Source organism: Argiope bruennichi, chromosome 8 (assembly GCF_947563725.1).
Source record: "Argiope bruennichi chromosome 8, qqArgBrue1.1, whole genome shotgun sequence".
NCBI classification, from domain to species: Eukaryota; Metazoa; Arthropoda; class Arachnida; order Araneae; family Araneidae; genus Argiope; species Argiope bruennichi.
In genome coordinates this window covers 111824312-111847251 of record NC_079158.1, presented here as the reverse complement: position 1 = coordinate 111847251, position 22940 = coordinate 111824312, and the positions used below count along the sequence as shown (strand labels likewise).

Below are 22940 nucleotides of genomic sequence, written 5' to 3'. Positions count from 1 at the left end.
AGATGTTTCCTGTCACCCCTTAAATTTCTGCCTATGAGTTTTGAAACACCCTGTAGTATTAGAACAGAAAAAGCGACACTTGTTTGTTAATTCTATAACACTGGCAAATAAAAGCTACGAAATATCGATCTTGAGCTTGAGTCTAGCATTTTCATTGAATCTCGAGTCACCTTCGGCTACTATTTGTTGGCTTGCGGTTAATACAAAAGATACCAAAAAATTACATACTTCAGATCACCCCCCCCCCATTGACCGGAACCAAGAGATTGATACAGAAATACATCTAAAATCATAAAATCAGTCATTCTAAATTTCATTCATTTAAATCATTGGGTTTTTGAGTTACTGTGTTTACATGCATGAAAAGATATCGACCGACAAACGATCAACCCTTTTTCGGATTTGGTTCCAAATCTGATACATATCTACAGCTCAGACGCTAAAATTGCATATCAATTTTATTCATAGAGCTCTTTTTGTTTTTCAGTTATTATATTGCCTTGTATTCGGGTAGATGAACAGACAGACAGACTTCCTATGAATTTATTTCATTCAAAATTTGACAGCAATTTGTAAATCTGGTATAAAGACTAAGCACCAATTTTCGTCCATCTAGTTAAAGCGTTTTTGCGTTATCTGGTACACAGACAGACACATTCCAAAAAATGTATTTCTCGGACACATGTTGCCAAAATCCCGAGTACAAAGTTTTGAATACATATCTAACTACATAAAGATTACATTAAAAATCTACTATATTTCATTCGGTTACCAAGCATCTTCACTTTTAAATCAAAGTTCCAAATACAGTTTTCTAGTTATAATAAAAGAGGAAACTAGAACACATAAAATCGATAGAAAAGAAGTTTCGAATCTCAATTACAGAACTGATTGAAAGCGAAATGCAAACGGGGGAACCCATTTCTGAGGTAAATTGATTTCTCACAAATGTATTAGCTGCGTTCAGCTCTAATATTCCATCCTCCAATGTTTTGATGAAGCTAGAATACATTTGGAATGAAAATTTCTTATCTTTTGAAGTTTTTGGTGTTTAATATACTTTGACCTTTAAAACGAATGCATTGAGACCTCGCGAATAATATCGCATTCCGCATCAGTATTTGAAAAACCCTTTCTACTATAATTTGACATCAGCGAAATTGCTTTTATTTCGAATTTTTTTTACTTTCTTGTGGACAAAATATAAATAAATGAATAAATAAATAAATTCGAACTCAGAATTTTGACGGATCTCCAATTTTAGATTTCTCTGTTCTGTGTTCGAAAAACACATTTTTGGTATTATGTCTATATGTGTCTGTATCTGTGATAAAAATACCTCAAATTTTTTTAGCTAGACAAATGAAATTTGGTATACAGTCTTCATACCAAATTTTTAGGTTTCAATTAAATTTTGAGCAAAATCGATTCAAAGGAAATCTGTCTTTTCGACTGCTCAAATATAAATTAATACGATAACTAAAAAATAGCGATAACTATATGAATAAAATTCAGTATATAGATTTATCATTTATAGTGTAGATAACCTATCAAATTCTGAGCCATATCCAACTATGAGTGGATCGTCTGTCGGTCTGTTCTTTCAGAAATAAGCAAATGCGATAACTTAAAAACGTAATGGCTTATATATATCAAATTTGGTATAATATTTTGTGATTGCAATCATAATGTCATATTTTGGTTTCGATGGTTTAGGTAAAACACTACTAAAACACAAAAACGATTTTCAAATATTATAAACCGTATGGCATGGATTAATCGCTGTAATATTTTGATCTAGACTGATCAAATAACGAAGCAGAATTTCCAGACAATTCCTTTATTTTACAGCCCTATATATACAAAAGAACAACTTGTTCTAATCTTGGTTAAATAAATAGTTATTTACACCTGTATTAGGAGACACAACAGTCGAAGTCGAAGGGTTTCTTGAAACTCAGTTGGTTCTCGGACTCGAACTCGTGGGCGTAGTCCAACAGTCTGCCTGCAATTCGTTTCTTCTCTTCTCTCGAAAAAAAAACTCCGCCTCTTAATTTACATTGGTCATTTGAGCTTTCTTTCGGACAATCTGGGTTCAGCAATATGCTCCCTCAGCGGGCCCTTTGGGTCGTGGGAAGGTCCTTTCACTGGTGAAACATTTAGCATTCAGATGTTTGGACACCCCTTTCTCTTTGAAGATACTATCAATACCTCTTGGACGATGAATTCCATATGTGGTCTTTCACTGTAGTCGCTAATGAACAGGTGCGAGACCACCCAGGTGAAAAGATCCACCATCTGGCTATCTCGAGGAGTTTAGTAAGTAACAGCGACGACACAGCTGGCTGTAAATGTCTTATCAGTACTGGGAAACGGGGAATGTTACATCGCCAAGGATCACATGATGGATTAAATACAAATATTATATTCACGCCAATGTTATTATTTCGTTACTATTTTATGCCAATGCTATGTAAGGCGTTCTCTATCTTGTCCAAGATCCGCAATTTTTGAGGGAGGTGAGGAATAACACTTTTATTAGAGCATGTGAGAAAGTTTTGGGGAATGCACTCTCGCTAGTTATACTATTTGATATGATGATGATGAGTTTCTTATCATATCGACGAAAATCGAATGCAAATTTAATACAACTTCGAATCTATCAATTTCTTCCAAAATTTGAGACGAAACTGCATGCAATGTTGGTACTAAACCCGCATACATCATTTCACTTTTATAGCTAATTGTGCTTTTGATATTAACACCTGGCGTGAATTTAGCATTTTTACTGAATTTATTGTGATCTTCGGCGAGTTTCGTATTCGGTTAATAGCATGCAAAAATCAAATTTTTGTTATTTTAGTCAAGTTTTTCCCCGCCGGCGTCCTGGTATAGGAGTAGCGCGTCTTCCCCGTGATCTGAGCGTCCCGGGTTCGAGTCCCGGTTTGGGCATGGTTGTTCTATCGGTGAGATGTGTGAATGTGCCCACCTGTAAAAAGGGGTTGTGAAAGCGAATGAGTAATACTTGAGTAGCAAAGTCGTACTCTTGGCCCTAATTGGCGCTACTATAAAAACAAGAGACGCTCCCCCTCCGGCTTAAATCGCTGTCTTCGTAACAGCGGGCTTTGTCCGTGGCAAGTGCCATAAGAAACAACAACAACGAAACAACAGTTTTTCCCCAGCCTAATGAAACAAAAGTTTGATTTAAAAAATAAACGATACATACAATCGGAAATTTTATGTATTTAAACCATTGCGGTTGAGTTTTCGTGTTTACATGTTTTTAAAAGTAAAGACCGACGGACGGTCAATTCCTATTTGGATTTGGCTCAAAATTCTATAGGAGACTACACTATAGATGTCAAATCCGTATTTTATTTATCAAGCATTCTTCGTTTTGTAATTATCGTGTCAATTTATATTCGAAAGCGGTCAGACAGACTTCCTTTGAACGCATTTTACACAAAATCAAATAGAAATCTGCAAATTTGGTGTAAAGACCTTATACCAAATTTCAACTGCCTAGCTCAAAGCCTTTCTGAGTTACCTATGTCATAGATAGACAGACGAACATTTTCCAAAAATGTGTTTTTCGAACTCAGGAATATCTAAAACGTGGCGATTCGTCAGAATCTCGGATTCGAATTTTTGGACGATTATAAATGCTTTTTCTATACTACGTATACGAGGAAATGAAAAAAGTAAAGAATTTAATTTCAATTAATAACAAGAAAGTTGTGAAATATGTTAAACATATTCTCCTAACTATAAAGGAACATGGCTAAATCAAGATCTTTTATTTCGAATTCGACGGTAATTCTAATTTCTTTTCCAGTCCTTTGAATTTCTTGTTAGCTTAATGTTAAATTAGCGTTGATAATTTGAACTTACTTCGATTAATTAAAAATAAAAAATAATAATTTTGAGGTTTTTTTAAAGTCATTTAAAGATATTATTTACTGCTAAATAATGTATTCGTTTGAAAAACATTAAAAAAAATTCTCACTTTACGAACAAAATTTTTTTACGTTACAATTACCTTAACAAAGCATTGCAGTTGTGCAATTTATTTTGAAATTTTACTCTACAATGTGTTCTAATCAGAATACAATATATTGATCGTTTATTAAAATTACTTATTTTTGAAAGCTAATTATTTATTAATTATGATTGATATTATTGTATTGATTAAAAATACTTATTTTTATTTATTAATAAAGTGTCATTTAAAAAAATATAATTACAAATAAATATTTGCTGTCATTTTCAACTTAAAAACTCTCATTTTCTCTGTCAATACGCATTTTTAAATTCGGTTTTACTTCATTTGGATTTTTGAATAAGTATAAATTTTATTGAATTTGAATAACCTAGAAATAGACAAATTCCAATATGTTAATTAAAATTAAAGGAATGAATCTTTTTGAAAGCCTAATATTGTATTCAAGAACTTAATTGGATTAGCGATCCAAAGCTTTCGAACAAACTGAGGCGTACGATTTTGGAAAACTTCTTTAATAAATTTCAGAACCTAAATATCAAAATCACAGTTCATTTCGAAAATGGACCGTTAAGATCCGAAAATCCCTCTGATGATTTAATCCTGTTTTAGCGGATTAAAAGATGTACTCTTAGCAGACCTGCCAAATGTCTGTTGGCGTATAGAAAGGAATGTTTGTAATCGGGGTTTCAAATTACAGCTGGGTCCGGAGAACAGCAGAAAAAGGAAAAGAAAGAAAGATGATTCCATCTGTTCTCGCTTTCTTTCTTTCTGTTGGAGAGAATTCAGATCGTTTAGATTGCCAGTCATTGCACATGTTTTTTTTTTTTTTTTTTTTTTTTTTTTTTCATTCCTCCTTTTCAGATTTGGTTCCAAATTTGCTACAGATTGACAACATTAGATGAAAAATTTGGTTACCAAAATCTACATCTCTTCTACATCATCTACTCTTTCCGTTTTATAGTATCATGTTAATTAATATTCGATATTTTTTTTTTTGAACGTATTTCGTTCAAAATTTGCTAGAAATCTACAAATAACAAATTTTATCTGCCTAATTTAAACGTTTTTATAGGTTATGTCCATAAATAAACAAAATTGTTTTGAAACGTGAAAATTTATCAAAATCTAGAGGTTTTTTTTTTTTTTTTTTTTGACGATTATTATACTTTTTTTTATATTTTTTGTATACAAGTCAATTAAAAGTATTGAAGTTGCTACAAAAAATTCCTCCCAGAGGTTTTGATGATTTTGCAGATTTAATGCATCATTGAATCCCCCCTACCCCCCAAAAAGTATTTGTAGAATTATGTCTATTTGTCTGAGATTATGAGATAACTCATCAAATTGCTAATCGATTGAAATTTGGTATGTCGTCTTAATGCAAGAATTGTTGTGAATCAAATTCGGTTCTAAATCCTTCAACGGAAAGACTGTATGTTCGCGTCGATTATAAGTCAGAAAATATAACGAATTAGAATAATGAAATTCAGCACGTGATTGGTAGATTTCGGTTATAGATCTGCAATGAATCTTGGTCATTATTCAAATGTATGCAAGCATTTTTTTAATTTTGAGCACTTGTGTGACTTAGGTGGTAAAACACCGTTTTTTTTTTTTTTTTTTTTCAGAACTAAATAAATTATTAATTGATTGATTTAATTTTTCTCTTGAGATTGACTTGGAAAAGAGAAAAAAAATCAAATACAAGAATCTGCTCTATAAATGTCAATTATTTTAAATTAATGAATAAAATGTTATTAATTATTAAAATAAAAATTATATCTACTAGTTATTTCTTTATTTAAGAGTTTTTTTAAGAACTGTTTATAGGATATTTATTTTAATGAATACATCATTAATAATAAATTTAAAAATAATACATTTAAGACTCCTAAAGCTCTTTAAAATTATTCACTTAAAATCACTGAGGAGGACACACGATAATTCTGATTATTGAAAAAAGTAAACAACTCAGGAATAAAAATGTTTAGCTTTTCTTTTGAAATAACCAAAATAAATTCGAATTGCAGACGATATCCGAACATCAAATTTCAGGAATAAAAATAATTCTCAATTTTGATTTCGAACTAATCAAAACAAATTCGAATTGCAGACGATATCCGAGCATCAAATTTCAGGAATAAAAATAATTCTCAATTTTGATTTCGAACTAATCAAAACAAATTCGAATTGCAGACGATATCCGAGCATCAAGTTTCAGGAATAAAAATAATTCTTAATTTTGATTTTTAAATAATTAAAATGAATTCAAATTATAGACGATATCCGAGCATCAAGTTTATAGAAAGTGTAATGCCCCAGAGAAGAAAGTTGAATTTCAATGAATTGGAACCAGGTAAAATCAAATAATTTCTAGTGCAGAAGAAGATATGAAAATTAAAAATCTGAGTGAACTTAACTCGCTAGAAAGGGCTGAGTAAGCCTAAAACTGAATTGCGCAGCGTGAATTCAGTTTTCAACTGAGCGAACGGCGTGAGAGAAAAGAGAAAGGTAATTTGAAATAATGAGGAGTCATTGAGAAAGGAAATAATAAAACAGTAAGCTCGTAGTGCAAGTGAAATTTTCCGCTGCAATGACCGCAAACATTCCAGTAAATAAGTCGCTACTGTTTGAAGCGAAACATCATTAAAATTATCCGATAAACCACTGGAAGAAAACAGTAAATTCGACAGTTTCAGCTCTATCGCCAAACATCTTGGAAAGAAGAAAATATTCTAATTCCCCTAATTCCTATGTTTCAAAAATCGAAATTTCTTTTCTTACAGTAACAGCGAGTAGATATATATAATGCATCTTTGAATTTTACATAGAGGAGTCGTCCTTAGGTATTTTAAGAATACGGCTTAAATAAATCAGTAGGAGAAATCTCCCCAGAACTTTCTCGCATACTCTGATGAAGGTGATAGGTCCCCCCCCCTCGTCCGCCCCAAATCGTGATACAAGTGCAAGGCGAACACATTCGAGGATGAAAGTGCCAAGAATGCTACGATTTTTTATTTGAATCTCATATATGAGAGTTGTGTACTACTTAGAATAGCTAAGAAAACTAGTACTTGCATGCCATTGATAATCTGTAGATATAAAAGAGCATATTAACATATGAATCTCGAACTGTCTTTAGCGATTAATCCCTGGATTTCCGTAATTACACAAATTACCAGAAATCAAATATATATTTTGAAAGCTTTTTACCGACTAATTGAAAACAAATTGGACACAGAATTACAATTGTAACCACAAGATCACTTACCAAATTTCATTTATGTACGTCTGTGCATTTTTGATTATTGGTTTGCATGCATGTGAAAGCACACATAGACCTCATCATCGCTTTTAGTTCAAAATTTGGTACGTATGTACACTTTAAATGCTAAATCTGTGCACTAAATTTCACCTAGGTAGCTCTTTATTTTAAACAAATGTATTGGCCATTTAAACTCAGACAGCCAGGCTTATGTGCATAAATTCATTTCGAAATTTGATCGAACAACAAAATTGGCTTTAGGACCGTAAACCAAATTTGGCGTTATGACCATAAACTCAGAGAGAGACTTATGTGCATAAATTCCATTCGAAATTTGATTCGAACTACAAAATTGGCGTTAGTACCATAAACCAAATTTCACCCAACTAACACAAAGCGTTTTTGAGTTTTGTGCGCAGAGAGAGAAAGAGAATTCCAAAAAACGTGTTTTTGGATTTGGAGAAATTTGCATCGAGGAGATTTCGCCACAATCTCGAACTGGAAATTTTGAAGGTTTACAATATTTCTCTTTGTAAAACTTTGTACAAGAGAAAGTAAAAATGAATGCGGGATGTCTGCTATAGTTAGAGTATTACTCCACGGCGCTACAATTTAGTTAGTCTAATGAATGTCCCATACTGAATCGGTGGTTGTTTTATGGAGAACTACAATTTTGATCCTCGTCAATAACATCCAAACAAGCATCTCTTTTTCCAACCTCCCGCGCTACACCAAAGCAAGAACGTTGAAGAAAGCAAAGCAAGAAATTAATTCCTGAAGAGCACTGATAATAGTTGGGAAGCCGGTATACGCATCTCACCCATTTTATTCAGCAAAATTCTTGTCCGATACGTATTCCTTATGTGTAACGGATCTTAAATGAATTTTCCATTTTGAAGACATGATTACTTCAAGATGGACCTCAAAATTTTGGACCTTGCTGAAACGAAAAGAAATTTCTTTCTAAATTTCATGCCACATCAGTGAAACAGCATTTAATCTCAGATCAGATTTAACATACTATAAAGTTCACATACAGGCAGATCATTTAATGGAATCGAGTTTCGAATTCGAAGAACTTCTATCACTAAGCCAAACATTATTGCAAAGGCGGTCTACGGCTCTACGAAAAAGAATTTAAAACAAGATATTGTAATTGCGATTGCGCTAGTTGGCAATAACGTGCCTGGGTAAATGATAATTTATTGTCAATTTCATAAAATATTTATCGCGATTTTAGAAATCAAAATCATTTGAGAAAATTGAAAATTAACATCAGAAAATAATTAACAAACAATCAAATAAAAAAACTGATTTTAGAAGTTACTTATAAAATTGGATCAAAGTATTTTCAGACAAGATTCTTTTCAACAACTTGTTCCATCACATACTAAAGATCAAGAAGCCACATTGAAGATTTTTCGAGATTCTAATGTTATTCTCTAGAGAACGATCAACATGCTGCATGAAATTCCAGCACTAAAACTGAACATTCATAATTAAAACTAACCTTTCATAGCTTAATTTTATTTAAAGCTCAGCAGGAATGATCACTCCAAAACTTACTCGCATGTACTTTAATAAACGTGTCATGCCAGAGAACGCTTTGCATGGCACTGACGTACAATAGTTACGAAATATAAACTTTTGGCGTGAATCTAGTATTTTTACTGAATTTATTGTCTGATCCTTGGCGAATGATTTTGGCGATTAATAACTGGCATACGGTTAATAGCATCAGAAAATCGAAATTGGATTTTAGACAGGTTTTTCTCAGCCGACTGAAACAAAGATTTAACTCAAAATTGTACATGTAGTCACAAAATCCCATAACAAATTTGATATATTTAAATAGGGTTTTTGAATGATCGCGTTTACATGTTTCTGATAGTACAGACCGACAGACAGTCAACCCATTGTTGGATTTAGCTCAAAATTCGACAGGTATTTAAACTATAGATGTTAAATCTGTGTACCGAATCTTATCTATCTAGATCTCTTCATTTTGTAGTTATCATGTTAAATTATATGCGAACAGCCGGACAGACGCATTTCCTCCGAGTGAATTTTTTCTCAAAATTTGATTGAAATCTATAAATTTGGTATATAGACCGTGTGCCAAATTATCTTTGTCACATACATACAGACTGACGAACATTTTCCAAAATTATCTTTTTCGAACTAAAGAAGATCTAAAACGTGGAGATTCGAATTTTTTAACGATACTGTGCTTTCTCCATACTACGTACACTAGAAAGTAAAACTGCATTTCTCAGATTCTAATTGAAAAAGAAAGTTCTTTTGGCGAATTCATTTTAATCACAATTTGTAATCTCATAAATCAGCCAAATCATGTTCATGCACTTCGCAGAAGTTAACTTGTAAATGTAATCAACTGTCTACTTTTGTTTCTTTCTGTAACATTACTCCGAGTAAGTAGAGTTCATGCAACAGCGTCAAGTTACCGAAAATGATGTCACTGTAGTTCTCTGCCGCCCAATAAAAGTCATTTATTTTGTTACTCGACCGCAGGAAGGAAATTAAAAGTCCAACCGCAACTAATCAGCTGCTAGTGACCTTAGCAGACGAGAAAAACAGCTGCCTGTGAACAGTTCCGTGGTTCTTGGTCGATTCATTTTAAAGAAATTAGGTATCCGGACTCTAGATAATGATGTACTCACTGTATATTTTGAATAGTATACAATGAATCATCTATATCTACATACTATTTAAAATCAAGCTATATGTTTTGTTTTTTTATTTTCTTATTTAATACTAAGAAAACATTTATTGTATCATATTTCATTTTAAAGAAATTCGGTTCATGAAGATAATGATGTACTCGCTGTATATTTTGAATAGCACACAAGCGTCTATATCTCCATAATATGTCTTATGTTTTATACCAAGAGAGAATTTATTATAACACTATACTTTTTCTTTATATACTTTTTTATTATATTTTTTCTATGAAAAAGTATTATATCTTTGAATGGGATTTGATGAATCTGTAATTTATATGAGTTCAGAAAATACATTTTTAGAATTATTTGTTTTTAAACAAAGCAACTTAAAAATGCACTCAGTTGATCAAATAAAGTTTTATAACAAATTTTTAGATATTGATCTACTTTTGGACTAATCAACATGCAGTCTATTTATGTGTACGCACTTGAATGGATAATTAGAGAGAGAGAGAGAGAGAGAGAGAACACGTAAACAGCTAAACGGATAAAATTGTCAAAATCTTTAGAGTTAACAGCGTGAAAATGTTTTTGTAAAATTTAATCATGTTAAACAATCGGAATTATTTAAATTTTAGAAAAGATTCAATGAGTTTTCTGGAAATTGTATATTTTTAATATATCGTTTGGTGTTTTTAAAATGAAATAACTAACTTTTAAATGCTTTTATCGTTTATTATATTCGATTTTTGAAATTTAAATGTTTTTTTAAGATTGATTATAATAAAATTTTAAATTCAAAATGTGTTTTTTGAAGTTTTTGATATTGAAACGGTATTTAGCTTTTAAATCTCTTGCACATTCCTAATGTCTAAATATTTTTAGATTAGATTTGTACACTTATTACGACCTAATAATTTTTATAATGCCCTTGTCATTAGTCACTTATTTCTGTCTCTAATTACTTATACTTTCATATATATATTCAGCAATAGCTTAAAAATGCAACTGTTTAAATGAATTAAAATTAGTATGTGAATTCGTTACTAAAATCAAAATTCAAACATCAAAATTTATTTTTAACCGGTTGATAAAAGGTACAATAAAATCTCAGCACTCCAAGGTCCACAATTTATGTGGTGAAAGGTGGTCAAACCCTTCATTTCAGAGAATTCCAGAAAGTTTCAGGGAAATTCTTACTGTTTTTTTTTTTTTTTCTTTTAATACATTGTAGAAATGTTCGATTATTCAAACTTTAAAAAATTACCAATAAAAATTCTCTTCCACTACACATCTTTATACATATAAGATCATTAAAAGTAATTAAATAATAGCAATAAAAATTTCTATAGAAACCAATAAAGAAAGGATCAAATTAAATCATAATGAAATTCAACAGATTATTTTTTAGCGTATTATTATTTCATGTTTGACATTATCTTCATTGCCAACAAAATAAGGCAATTATTATCTCTATTGCGTTTTTCACTGCCTTTTCTCCCAGATTAGTCTCATTTCTGTGGTTACAACGAGAAAGGGTTGGTCTAATCCGCCAAATGCAACCATTTCTTAGTTCTGCTCCAGTCAGTTTTCATTAAGTCTAAAACCACGCGAAAAGAATGCTGATTTCTATCTGACTGACACTTTTACTGATACTTGTGGTAGTTCGGAATTCAAAAGATATCTTATCTTTGGACTGATTGTATCAATAAATAGCATGCACTAAACTGTGAAATTAAATTAGATGGAACAATATTTAATATTAGAGTTTCACAAAATTTCGGGAAATATTTGTTTCGAATGCCTCAGTCAATTTAAACATAGTTTAATAAAATAATATAGTTAATGAATGGAGTGAAATAGGAGATTATTATATGTGAGAAGATGATGTTTCGCTTAGGGGGTTTTGTAGTTCGAAATCGCGTAGGCAATGAATATTGAAGCTCGAAATAGCATAGGCAATGAATAAATCATAAATGGCAATTTTCATCATCATCTTTTAATCGCATATATTTTTTTTTACCTGCTTTTACCAGTATTGCATTGTTATTATTATGTATGCTTCTTTGAAAGCAAATGCGTTTTTAAAAGGTTGACCTGCTTTTACCAGTATTGCTTTATTATTACGTATGCTTTTTTTTTAACAGTAGATGCGTTTTTTAAAGGTTGACGTAGAACTATGGCATCATAGCTGTTATTTCATCTCAAAATCGGTCGAGCTCCAAAACTTTATTTGCCAGCTAGAAAGATTGAAAAAGAAAGTTTAAAAAAATTATATATATATATATATATATATACAGAGAGAGAGAGAGAGAGAAGTCTCGTGGTTGTTTCAAACCAGTTTAAACTGGTTAATGACTTAAAGTAATTAAGACAAATAATGACTTAAAAATAATAATGTTCTCGCATGATAACTTGAAATTTGCAATCGTAAATTTCATTTTCATTTTTTTAAAAAAAAAAAAAAAAAAAAAAAAAAAGATCAGTACTACATTTACGAGACAGTTGAACTTTTTAGGTTCAATTATTAAAATTACATTTGTTTCAAGGAATTCAAATGAAGATTTAAAAGTATTAATGTGGAAGTGAAGCAAGCAACATCTAACAAATTGTTGCGACTGGATAAGTAATAATTCAACAATTTTTTTTCACTTAAAACAGCAAAGTAATTTGAGATTTTGATTAGTTATTACGATTTTGATTAATTTCACTTCGATTTTGACGAATTTATGATTTTTGATTGTTGATGAAATGAAATTGATGAGTTTTAATTAATAAATTTCGAACTTCAAGGCAGTGCATTTTTTAAAAAAAAAACTTTTTAATAAAAGATATGCAAAGAAAAATATATACTGTAAGCGGCACAAAATTCGAAAAAGAGATTTTGGTAAGTCTAAATGATTCAGACTTTCCTGAGTTCAAGAAAAACACGCTTCTGAACAAGATATCTCAAAAACGTAAGGAATTAAAAAGATGAAATTTTGTAAGTACTCTAACACTAAATTTACAGACTTCTGTTACACTGTATGCAAATAGTTTAGCTCCCTGAGTTCAGGAAATACATTTTTGTAATTATCTTTCTATTCCTCTGTTGTATCTTAACACCATATCTCAAAAAAGCATGGAACTAGAAAGATGAAATTTGGTAAGTATCTTAACATTAGATTTACAGATTTCTATAACGCTTTATACAAAATTCATATAAATAAAATCTGATTTTCAGTCGGTGTACTTGCGAAATTGATAATCTAAAAATACTGGCTATATGGATGAAATTTGATGCATTTTTTTTACTATCAGAAATGTAGATATGTATTTGGACCAAAGTCCAAATACATATCGGTCTGTATATTTATATGTGGAAAAACAAATTAAAAATGCAAAGATTTAGATAATTTGATATGCTATCCTGTGATTATAACTAAAAATATACATTAAAAGTTGCACGAATTTGGTTAACTGAAAATGCCGAAGTCATATTTTTCACTATTTTACAGAGCACGAAACGAAGTATGTCCGGGGGGGGGAGAATCTATTGCAGGTTTATAGCTGGTTTGGCGCCTTCGTTTCCACTCCTTGCATTCAGGGTATTCAGATTCGTATCAGGAAACCCAAAAAATTGGCGTTATTTTGTCTAAGGATACTAGATTGTTTTTGGCTATATTAACATTCCGTTTGAAAGCAATACTTGGGCTATTTTGGGATGAACCTCGAAATTTTAATCTCCGATCAGATGACGAAGACGACATCTGAGCTGGCACTCCCTTTCTAGATTTCCGCATCACACCATTGGAAGGATATTTGGTCCACGACATCAAAATGAGCGATCACTAAGTCGGCATACAGAACGGATCTTTACTGGAATCGAATCGGGTTTCGAACTTGAGGCCCTCCGGCCACGAGACCAAGACCTTACCACTAAACCACAGCAGCCTTAAGTATACAACAAGTTCTAACGAAGAGCAATTCTGTTCGACGGAATTGCATCTGTCTGAAAACGATAATTTGAAAACGGAACAAAATAGCTCGAAAGTGGAACACTGTAATCGAATTAAATTTAGCATATGGTTTAATAATCCTAATTCTTCATTCGTAGCAAGTTTTTGGATCAAATTTGTAAAAGAGAAGAGTCCAAATTTCATTCAATTATTTTTCCTTTACACAATGAAACGGAACATAAAAACCATCAATACTGTGAAAGATGCGAGAAAGGTAAAGAAAAAACATATCTGCGAATTAATAATTTGTTGGCATGAGAACATAACTCATTCAATAAAATTATCATCTATATACTTAAAGTAATTGGCAAAGTCAAAGAAATACTCTTTAAACTATATGAGCATGTTTGATTTTGTCAATTTTTATTTTGTATGCAAGACTCATGATCTCTAAATACATTCTTAATGATTGCAGGTTCTCACAACCCTCTATTTACGAGGGAAATTAAAAATTACACTTCACGTTCCCAATGGGAAAAACCCATGACAGAGTAACCCAGCCATAACCACAAAACTGATTCAGACAATTTTTTGCTTCATACGAAAATTTAATATCCTTAGATATGAAAACAATGGTTAAATGCCTCCTATTGCCCTCCATTTACGATATATCGTAAAATAACACTTTGACAGAGTTTCCAGCCTCAACTACTGGACTGATTTCGCCAATTCACATTGCCTCTTTGGTCTATGTTCAAACCGCAAGTATAACTGAAAATGACACTTTGTTTTGTTGTGATAAGATGTAGTTTGTCAAAATTAGTTGAATCGACTAAATCAGTAAATAATATTACTTTGTGAGGAAAGAAGCTGTTCGACAAAAGTGACAGGGGAATTACCATTTCCTGGAGTAGATATGACAGGATCCAACTCATTAAGATCTGGCCAATAGCCTTTAGGATCATCGAGTTTTTTTTTTTTTTTTTTCATTTCATTTCATATACCCGACTAAAAGAACAGGTAGGGCTAATAAACTGACATGACAGTAATATTTATCACCATTTGATGTTTAAAAACAATTTGTTAAGGATATTATTATGTTAAGGATAAACTTCAAAATATGCATTAGTGATTAAATTGAAATAAAACACAAATAATTCCGGCGAGCCGGTCGATCGCCAAATGCAGCTTGTAATGAATAAACGAAAAACTAAATTAATGACTCCGCAACAGAAAAGTAAAATAAATCCTAAAGCGGCCACTAGAAAATTTAATCGATGATAGAAAGGCTAAAAATATCAAATTAAGATTCACGTTTCTTTAACGCTGTGCTTTGCTCATTAATTCACTTCAGTGCAAAAGATTAAGAACGGTAGACTAATACATCCGTAATATCTTAAGTACCGCAAAAGATTAAAATATTTAGTCCCAGGGTGCGTGGGATTTTCGATTTTAAGAGAAGAATCGCCGTTTGCGAAGTCGAATGTTTTTGCATTCTCATTAAGCTAATGGTGACTTCACTTCACTTCGGTCATTATGTGTTTCGTCTGCTAATGGTGGCGCGCTATTAAAGGAGAAAACGGTCATGAAAAACTTAATGAACGGATAAACAGGGGGTTTATCGTATTCCGCTTTAAAATCGTTTTCATGTAAGTGGTTATGAAAGAATCCGCAAAATGCCGTTTAATGGAACATTAATATGAGGCACTTAAGATTTCTGATTATTGGTTTCTTTTTAAAGCTCAAAAATATTCTATATAAAAAAACTGCGCATTTTTATCAATTTTTTAAATGAAACAGTTTTCGGTATTTAAATAATCACGGAAGTAATATTTTACTCTTAAGAAATATAGGAGAGCTGTCAAACTTGGAGTGTCGTCTAAACCGGTATTGTAATTTGAATTCTTAAAACTCTAGCTGCCTTTGGCGACCAGTTGGTTAGCTGAAAATGTTTATTGTTTTTAATTTTAATTAAATCTTTTAAATATAATATTCATGATTTATTTCCTGAAATAAGTTTAAGTATCAAGTTGAGATTGTAATTAATGATATATTAGCTTAATAGTCTTACACCTGATTTATTTAACCCTTTAAAGGGCCATTTTTTTTCTAGTCATATTATGTTAAAATATTTTTAGGCTTGAAATTAGAATAAGAAAAGGCATTCATTTAGCTTATTAGATAAATTTAATTTGATTCATTAATTAATTTGGTTAATTAATAATGAAGTAACAAATCAAGACACATCATTTTGTCTGAGATAAAGAACTGAAGCATCTAAGTTTCTGACTTAGTAAAAAAATGTGTCAGAACTTATGCCAACCTACATAATTTCATACAAAGATTGATAAATTTGGTGGGAAGCATACTTCCCACGGCCCTAGAAAAGGTTAACACGATACCTACAAGACGAAGAGAGCTAGGTAGATAAGAGAAGAATCCCATAGCTTTCAAAATTGGAAGAAATTCAAGAGACTGAATGCTTGATGAAATAATGAAAACGGTTTTATGACAAAAATGAACTAAATTGTTAAAAATTAGGTAAAAAATACTTTAAAATATTGTCAAAGTTTAGGAGAAATCTGTACTTCTTAAATTGGTATGATCAAAAAGACAATTTTTACTTTCTCGTAAACGAAGAATACAGTGAGAAAGAATTGTATCATCAAAAAATTCGAACTCGACCGAAAAATTCTAATTCAGACCTTTCTGAGACTGAAAAACACATTTTCGGAACTATGCCTATCTGTAAAATAATATAATACAAAAACTTTTCAGCTAGACGGATGAAATATGGCATATGGTCTTTATTCCAGATTTCTAAATTTCCCGTCAAATTTAGAACGCCATTCAATCAGATCTGTCTATTCGGTTGTCTGAATACAAGTGAACACGAAAGAAAGAGATCGAAAAAAGCTAGATAAATAAAATTTGTTACACAGATTTAACATCTAATGTGTCGACATGTATCAAAGTTTGCATGAAATAATTGTCTGTCAATCAGTATTTTCACAAGCATGTAAATGCGATAGCTCAAAAACGCAGTGCTTTAAATAATATATATAGAATTTAGTATTATATTTTGAGACTTTAATTTTATAGTTTTGTACCTAATTTTCGTTTCGATCGGTCCGAAACACATCTCAGAGATTAATGCCCCCCCCCCCTCTTTAAAAAATAAAGGAAATTTTTAAAAAAGTCGTTAGAGATCACATGCTAATAGGTTGTTTTGGGACTATTCCACGCCTATGGAATGCGGTTAATAAAACAAGTACATTTATTATAGATTATACAAGAAAACTTTAAGGAGACCACACTAGTTGGTTTAAATTGTAAAATGGTGTAAAAATCTGTTTAATACATTTGTAATTTTTTTCTGGAGTTATTGCGGGAAAAGAGCAAAATTTCGCTTAATTTTTAATTAATTAAATTATCAAAAGACCGCCCCGAGTTGCCTACCTTCCAAAATTCATCTATGATAAATTTTCAGCTTTGGGTCACACAACCTTGCCAAAAACTTTTTTCTATCTTGTTAGTACACAAAAGTTTGACTATTTCTTTAATCAGGAAGCTTTCGTATTTCTACTGTTATAACTGTAAAGCTGTGCTCCAAGGTCCTATGACCACTGATGTGCGCGCCAAAGTTAACTAGTTCGAATAGCAACAAAAATATAGATTACTTGTTCAAGATCAGTATACGCTTCCGTTTTGTGCCCGACAAGGCATTAGCAACAAAATGCTGGAGAAGAGATTAGAGGCGTTGTGCGCATTAACGTTGCATTAAGCGTTGCGTGCATTAGCAGTTAATACCTCAGCTTAGAGGGGGGTGCATGTACACTCCCAACAAGCTGAGTTGTCAGACTAGAAATTAGCGGCAATTTTCCATAACATTTTCCACAAATATCGGAGAATAGAGCAGATTCCAAGATATGAGTGTCAATTGTGTTTCTATGAACAAAATTGGCCATAATGTAACTTTCACTAATTGGAGGTTTGGTTTACTTTAGTTTAGTTATATTAACGTCCAGTTGTAAAACAACACTAGGCCTATTTTTGGGACTGACCTCGTAATTTTGAACCGCGGTCAGATGACGATGACGACACCTGAGCTGGCACCCCCCTCTCCACACCACACCACACCGTACCGTACCAGCGGGAAGACGTTTGGCATGACGGATTTAAGGTGCAACAGATCCCCTTACACGACGGTTCTTCGGTGGAATCGGGCCTCGAACCCGAAACCCTACGGCTCACAAGCCGAGACCTTACCACCAGGCCACCGCGGCCTCCCTAATTGGAGGATTTTATCATATATAATTAATGAACGAAATGAAACCAAATTTCATATAAAGACCGCAGGAAAACCAGTTCAGCAAAGAAATTTAGGGGCGAAAGTCAGTGGTAAGAGATTCTGCGTTGTCTGTACGAAAATGAATCATAATGGATAAGCGAAAAACGAGTGATGAAAAATTCCATTTGTATTCGAATGGTTAAAACTACTCAGCAAGAGTGTTCTCGCATACTGTCTAACAAAGATGTTATCCGAGTAAACGCTTTGACACGGCATTTGGCGTACAATATTACGAAATATTAACTTTTGGCATGAATTTAGTATTTTTACTGAATCTTTCGTGTCATCCTTGGCGAGCTATTTGGTGATGAATCCCTTGCATGCGATTAATATCATCCGAAAATCGAATTTGTGTTTCAGACAGGTTTTTCTCAACCAATTGAAACAAAAATTTGACACAAAACTGCACTTGTTGTCACAAAATCCTATACCACATTTCATATATTTAAATCATTGCCTTTTGAATTATCGTCTTTACATGTTTCTGAAAATGCAGACCGACGGACTTTTAAACCCATAGTTGGATTGGTCCAAAATTATGCAGTTTCTACACTATAGATGCTAAATCTGTGAACCAAATTTTATCTATCTAGCTCTCTTCGTTTTCTAGTTATCGTGTTAAGTTATATTCGAATAGCCGGACAGACGGACTTCCTCTGAACATATTTTACTCAAAATTTGATAGAAATTTGCACCTTTGATACAAAGACCGTAAATCAAATCTCAACCGTATAGCTCAAAGCGTTTTTGAGTTCGCTTTACCACAGACAGACGGACATTTTCCAAAAATGTGTTTTTCGTACTCGGAGAGGTCTAAAACGCGATTGGTCAAAATCTCCAGTACGAATTTTTTTGACGATTACTATATTTTCTCTATGCTACGTATGTACTAAGAGAAATAAGTGAATAATAAAATAAAAATCAGATGATTTTTTTTTAATTAATGAACACTAAAGCATCTGACCCACGTGCATATTTTTTATTGCATTAATATCCTCTATGTACGAGATACTGCATCGACAATTTCAAGCACATTTTTTCCCGAAAATTCATTTCCTAGCAGCCTCTATAGTACGCATATGAAATTTGATTTTATTCCGTTTACCAGATCTAGTTGCAGGTGTCAAATAGCCACTGTTCATTCACGGATTCGAAAACCCTGCGTACTTTTGAGCATGCGTAAGGATGCGTTTATTTAATCAAAATAGGAGTGAAAGGAAAAATGAAAAGATGGGAATTTTTAACTATAAAGTGAATTCGGATTATTCGGGAGTTTAGTAAGATAATTCGTAATATTATGAGACAAAAATTCTAATTCACAATAAAACACTTTATAACAACTTTTATTTACTTTTAAGTGGCTTAAATATTAATTTATGATGAATAAATGGAAGACTTCCGTCCTCAAAATTTGATCATTCACTTTTGCAAAATATTAATAATTTTTCATGTTAAAACATTTTTTTTAATTTGTTATTGAATTTCATGATAACATTTGGATACTAACAACAGTATATAATCTCAGTTACATTTAATAATATTATATTAAATATTTTTCGTGCTACTTGAACTAGTCATATAAGTTATCAATACGCAATTTTGAGTTAAAAAAAATAGTACAGTAAGACAAGGCAATCGCATGCATGTGGGGGAAAAAAATGAATGAAAAAAGTATCTAATGGAACGGAAATAAAGGTCGAACAATTCCTTATCTGAAAATAATATAGATCTTTTCTTTTGTATTTCACCCCTTAGCGAGATAGAATCGTCGAAAAGTTGTATCGTTAGTATACAAACGAACAGAGGAAAGGTTATTTCACGGTCATCCTGTGCATTGATAGCAGTTAGTGAATTGTTCACATACCTCAGGCTCTGCTCAGATTTAACACCAGTATCTGGTGAAAACGTTGTGAAAGTGTCGATAATTATTGTCCAAAATCTCAGCCCAGAGGAAGATTATATATGCATTAATCAAATGCAAATCAAGGTATATCCACCAGCTAATTGCTACTTCAACATTTTCTGTAGCTAGCGATTTTTCAATACAAATCGCATACATGCTCCGGGCTTAGATGTTGCGTGTTAATTGAGCAGTTTACTGATTCAGCCTTCTAAATAGGTTTACGGCAACCTCTGAATCAGGCGCAAGTTCTTTTATAAAAAAATAACTAAAAAAATCAAACCAGACAATTAAAATTGTGGATTTATTATATACATGTCTTGTTCTTACCTTACATTAATTTTCTTTAATTATTCGCTTATAGGAAGATATTTGAATATATTCCATGAATCAAAATTAGTATTTTATATTTCATATTTGAAATGCTTTCATATTAATACATTAAAATAAAGAAAATACAGAGAAATCTTAAGAACTCATCATAGAATACACGATTATAGACTTACTCAAAATACACAAGGCAAATTCAAGCCTTTTCGAACAACAAAGAAACTTACGATTATAAAAAAGGTCAAAACGCAAATTTATAACTATCTTGGTAATATAAACTCTACTATTGAAAAAAATATTGTTTAAAACATTTAATTCCAATACCAACAATTAGGTATATTGACAAAAAATAAATAAATAAAAACATAAATTTATGATGGCAGTAGAAATATTACAAGCATTATTGCATTAAAAATTAATTTATCACATACATGTTCTTAAAATCTTATATTAATAATAAATAATCTTATATTAATAATAATAAAAAACGAGAGAAATATGCAAAAATCATCAACATTCAACAATTGAATCAATGGATAGGTCTAGACTTGTTTATATTTAAATGAGGACCTCCATTCTGGAAAAACTCTGCAACGTTAAATAGCCTCTAAATTTGGTTCAATAATAAGCAAATTCTTGGAAATTTAACTTCTGCAACCCAAAAGCAAACACATATAGTTTTCAAGGCCTAACTTTTACCAAAATAAAAACAAGGAAGTGCGCTTCATTTTACAAACATAACCTGTATTTTTGGAAAATGAGCCCTACTTTCAAAACCGTTTATATATATATAACTGACTTATTAAGAAAAAGATGGCCCATGTTTAAAACCACTCATCATTTTCATAATAATGAGCTCCTCGATAGATCCCACGAAAATACCAACCCCTTTTCGACAAGCCAATGTAAACAAAGAAAAAAAGAAAGAAAGAAAAAGGTAAATAAAAAAAAATTAAAAATTACTTACCCACATGGTGAACGACAGAAAACAAACGCAATGCCTGGCGCAACTCCTCATCATACCCATCTTTCTAAAACCAAAATATGTGTAAATAAACAAATCGCAGCACGGGGGCTTAGAAAATTCCAGTCATAGTCTTCCACATGATATAATCATCAGTGCTATCTTCTAGGAAATGCTATCCAAAAAATTCACAAGATGATTTCTTATAAAATGAAAAATAAAAAAAAAAATTCTTAAATATTAAGAGAAGCGGACGTCACTGGCGGTAGCGCCCAGCTGATGTGCATTGAGTTTATCAGCTGCATGCATCTGAATGTGTCGATTGCCACTGCTGATCGGCGAGCATTCGCGCTGCTCAGGTTGCCGGAATCGCTTTGTTTCGACATTGGCGACTTTCGGAAACTCGCCAATCGGGTTTCCGGTTGGAGTTCAGGATCAGCTGGTGTGCACGTCACCCGTTTTGGTTTAGTGATAGCAAACAAAAGATTAAATTTCTAAGGCTCAAAGAAGAGAAAAGATTGTTTATAGAATATTTCTGGTTTTACTGGATGACATTTAAATCTTTAACCCTAGAATACATAGCTATTTATTTTTTACAAAAAAAAAAAAAAAAAAAACTGTGTATTTTGAATAACTGCATATAATTCAGGACAATTATTTAAAAAAAATTAATAACTTTTTTTGCGAATTTAACAAAAATAATTAAAATGTACCAAATGGCTACATTATGAATCAAACAATGTCTCAAGTGAAAGTTTCTTTTTACCAATATATTTTTTACAATACAAAGAAAAAATACTTTAATACCATTTTTAATGGAAGAACTATAACAGCCATCTTTGTGTTCTATAAACTTTTCACAAGGATTCGATAGGAAAATTTCATATTCAACTTTAAGTGTTTCCTTTTTGTAAAGATTGAATATTGTTATTAATGTTTCACTCATCTTCTCATTGTTGTAATTTTGGAATTTTGTTCATTTGAATGTTTTGTATAACACGTTATTAAAGCATTTTAATATTTTCAGAAATTTATGAGTTAATCGACTAGATTTATTATGATTAGATTTTTATATGAGGAGCATCAGTTGTGAAAAATTATTTTAAGATTCCAAATTAAATGAATTATTCTAAAATTATACACTAAAAAGTAGAATATAATCATAATCTTTAAAAAATTCTATATTTTAATATCCTATTAAAAGGCACTTTGTAAAGCTGCTTTTATTTTTTTTTTAAAGATGCTTTTACGATATTCTTATTTAATTTACAGACATATCGTAAAATTACATTATCAAAATCGTTCTTCATTAGATTGCGAACATTTGGCCAACACAATGTGATAATAAATTGGATTAGTTAAAACTTCTAAGATTTACTTTCTCGGGGAAAATGCTTGTTTAATAGAACAATTTGCAAATTTTTAATTCATACTCGTCAGCAATTCGATTTTTTTATGAGCTTCATGTTGAAATATCAATTATAATTTGAATTTAATTTGAAATG

The 22940-nt window shown here is 31.6% G+C and overlaps 1 protein-coding gene across 1 annotated transcript in view; it reads right to left on the bottom strand.

The window, feature by feature from the left end:
• LOC129981896 (tetraspanin-9-like) overlaps positions 1 to 21750 on the bottom strand; it is a 122454-nt gene extending 100704 nt beyond the window's left edge. The window contains exon 1 of the mRNA XM_056092940.1: positions 21439 to 21750. Within this exon, the coding sequence (XP_055948915.1) occupies positions 21439 to 21498 (60 nt within the window). The 5' untranslated portion in view covers positions 21499 to 21750. The remainder of the gene's footprint in view (positions 1 to 21438) is intronic.
• Positions 21751 to 22940: the final 1190 nt, after the last annotated feature.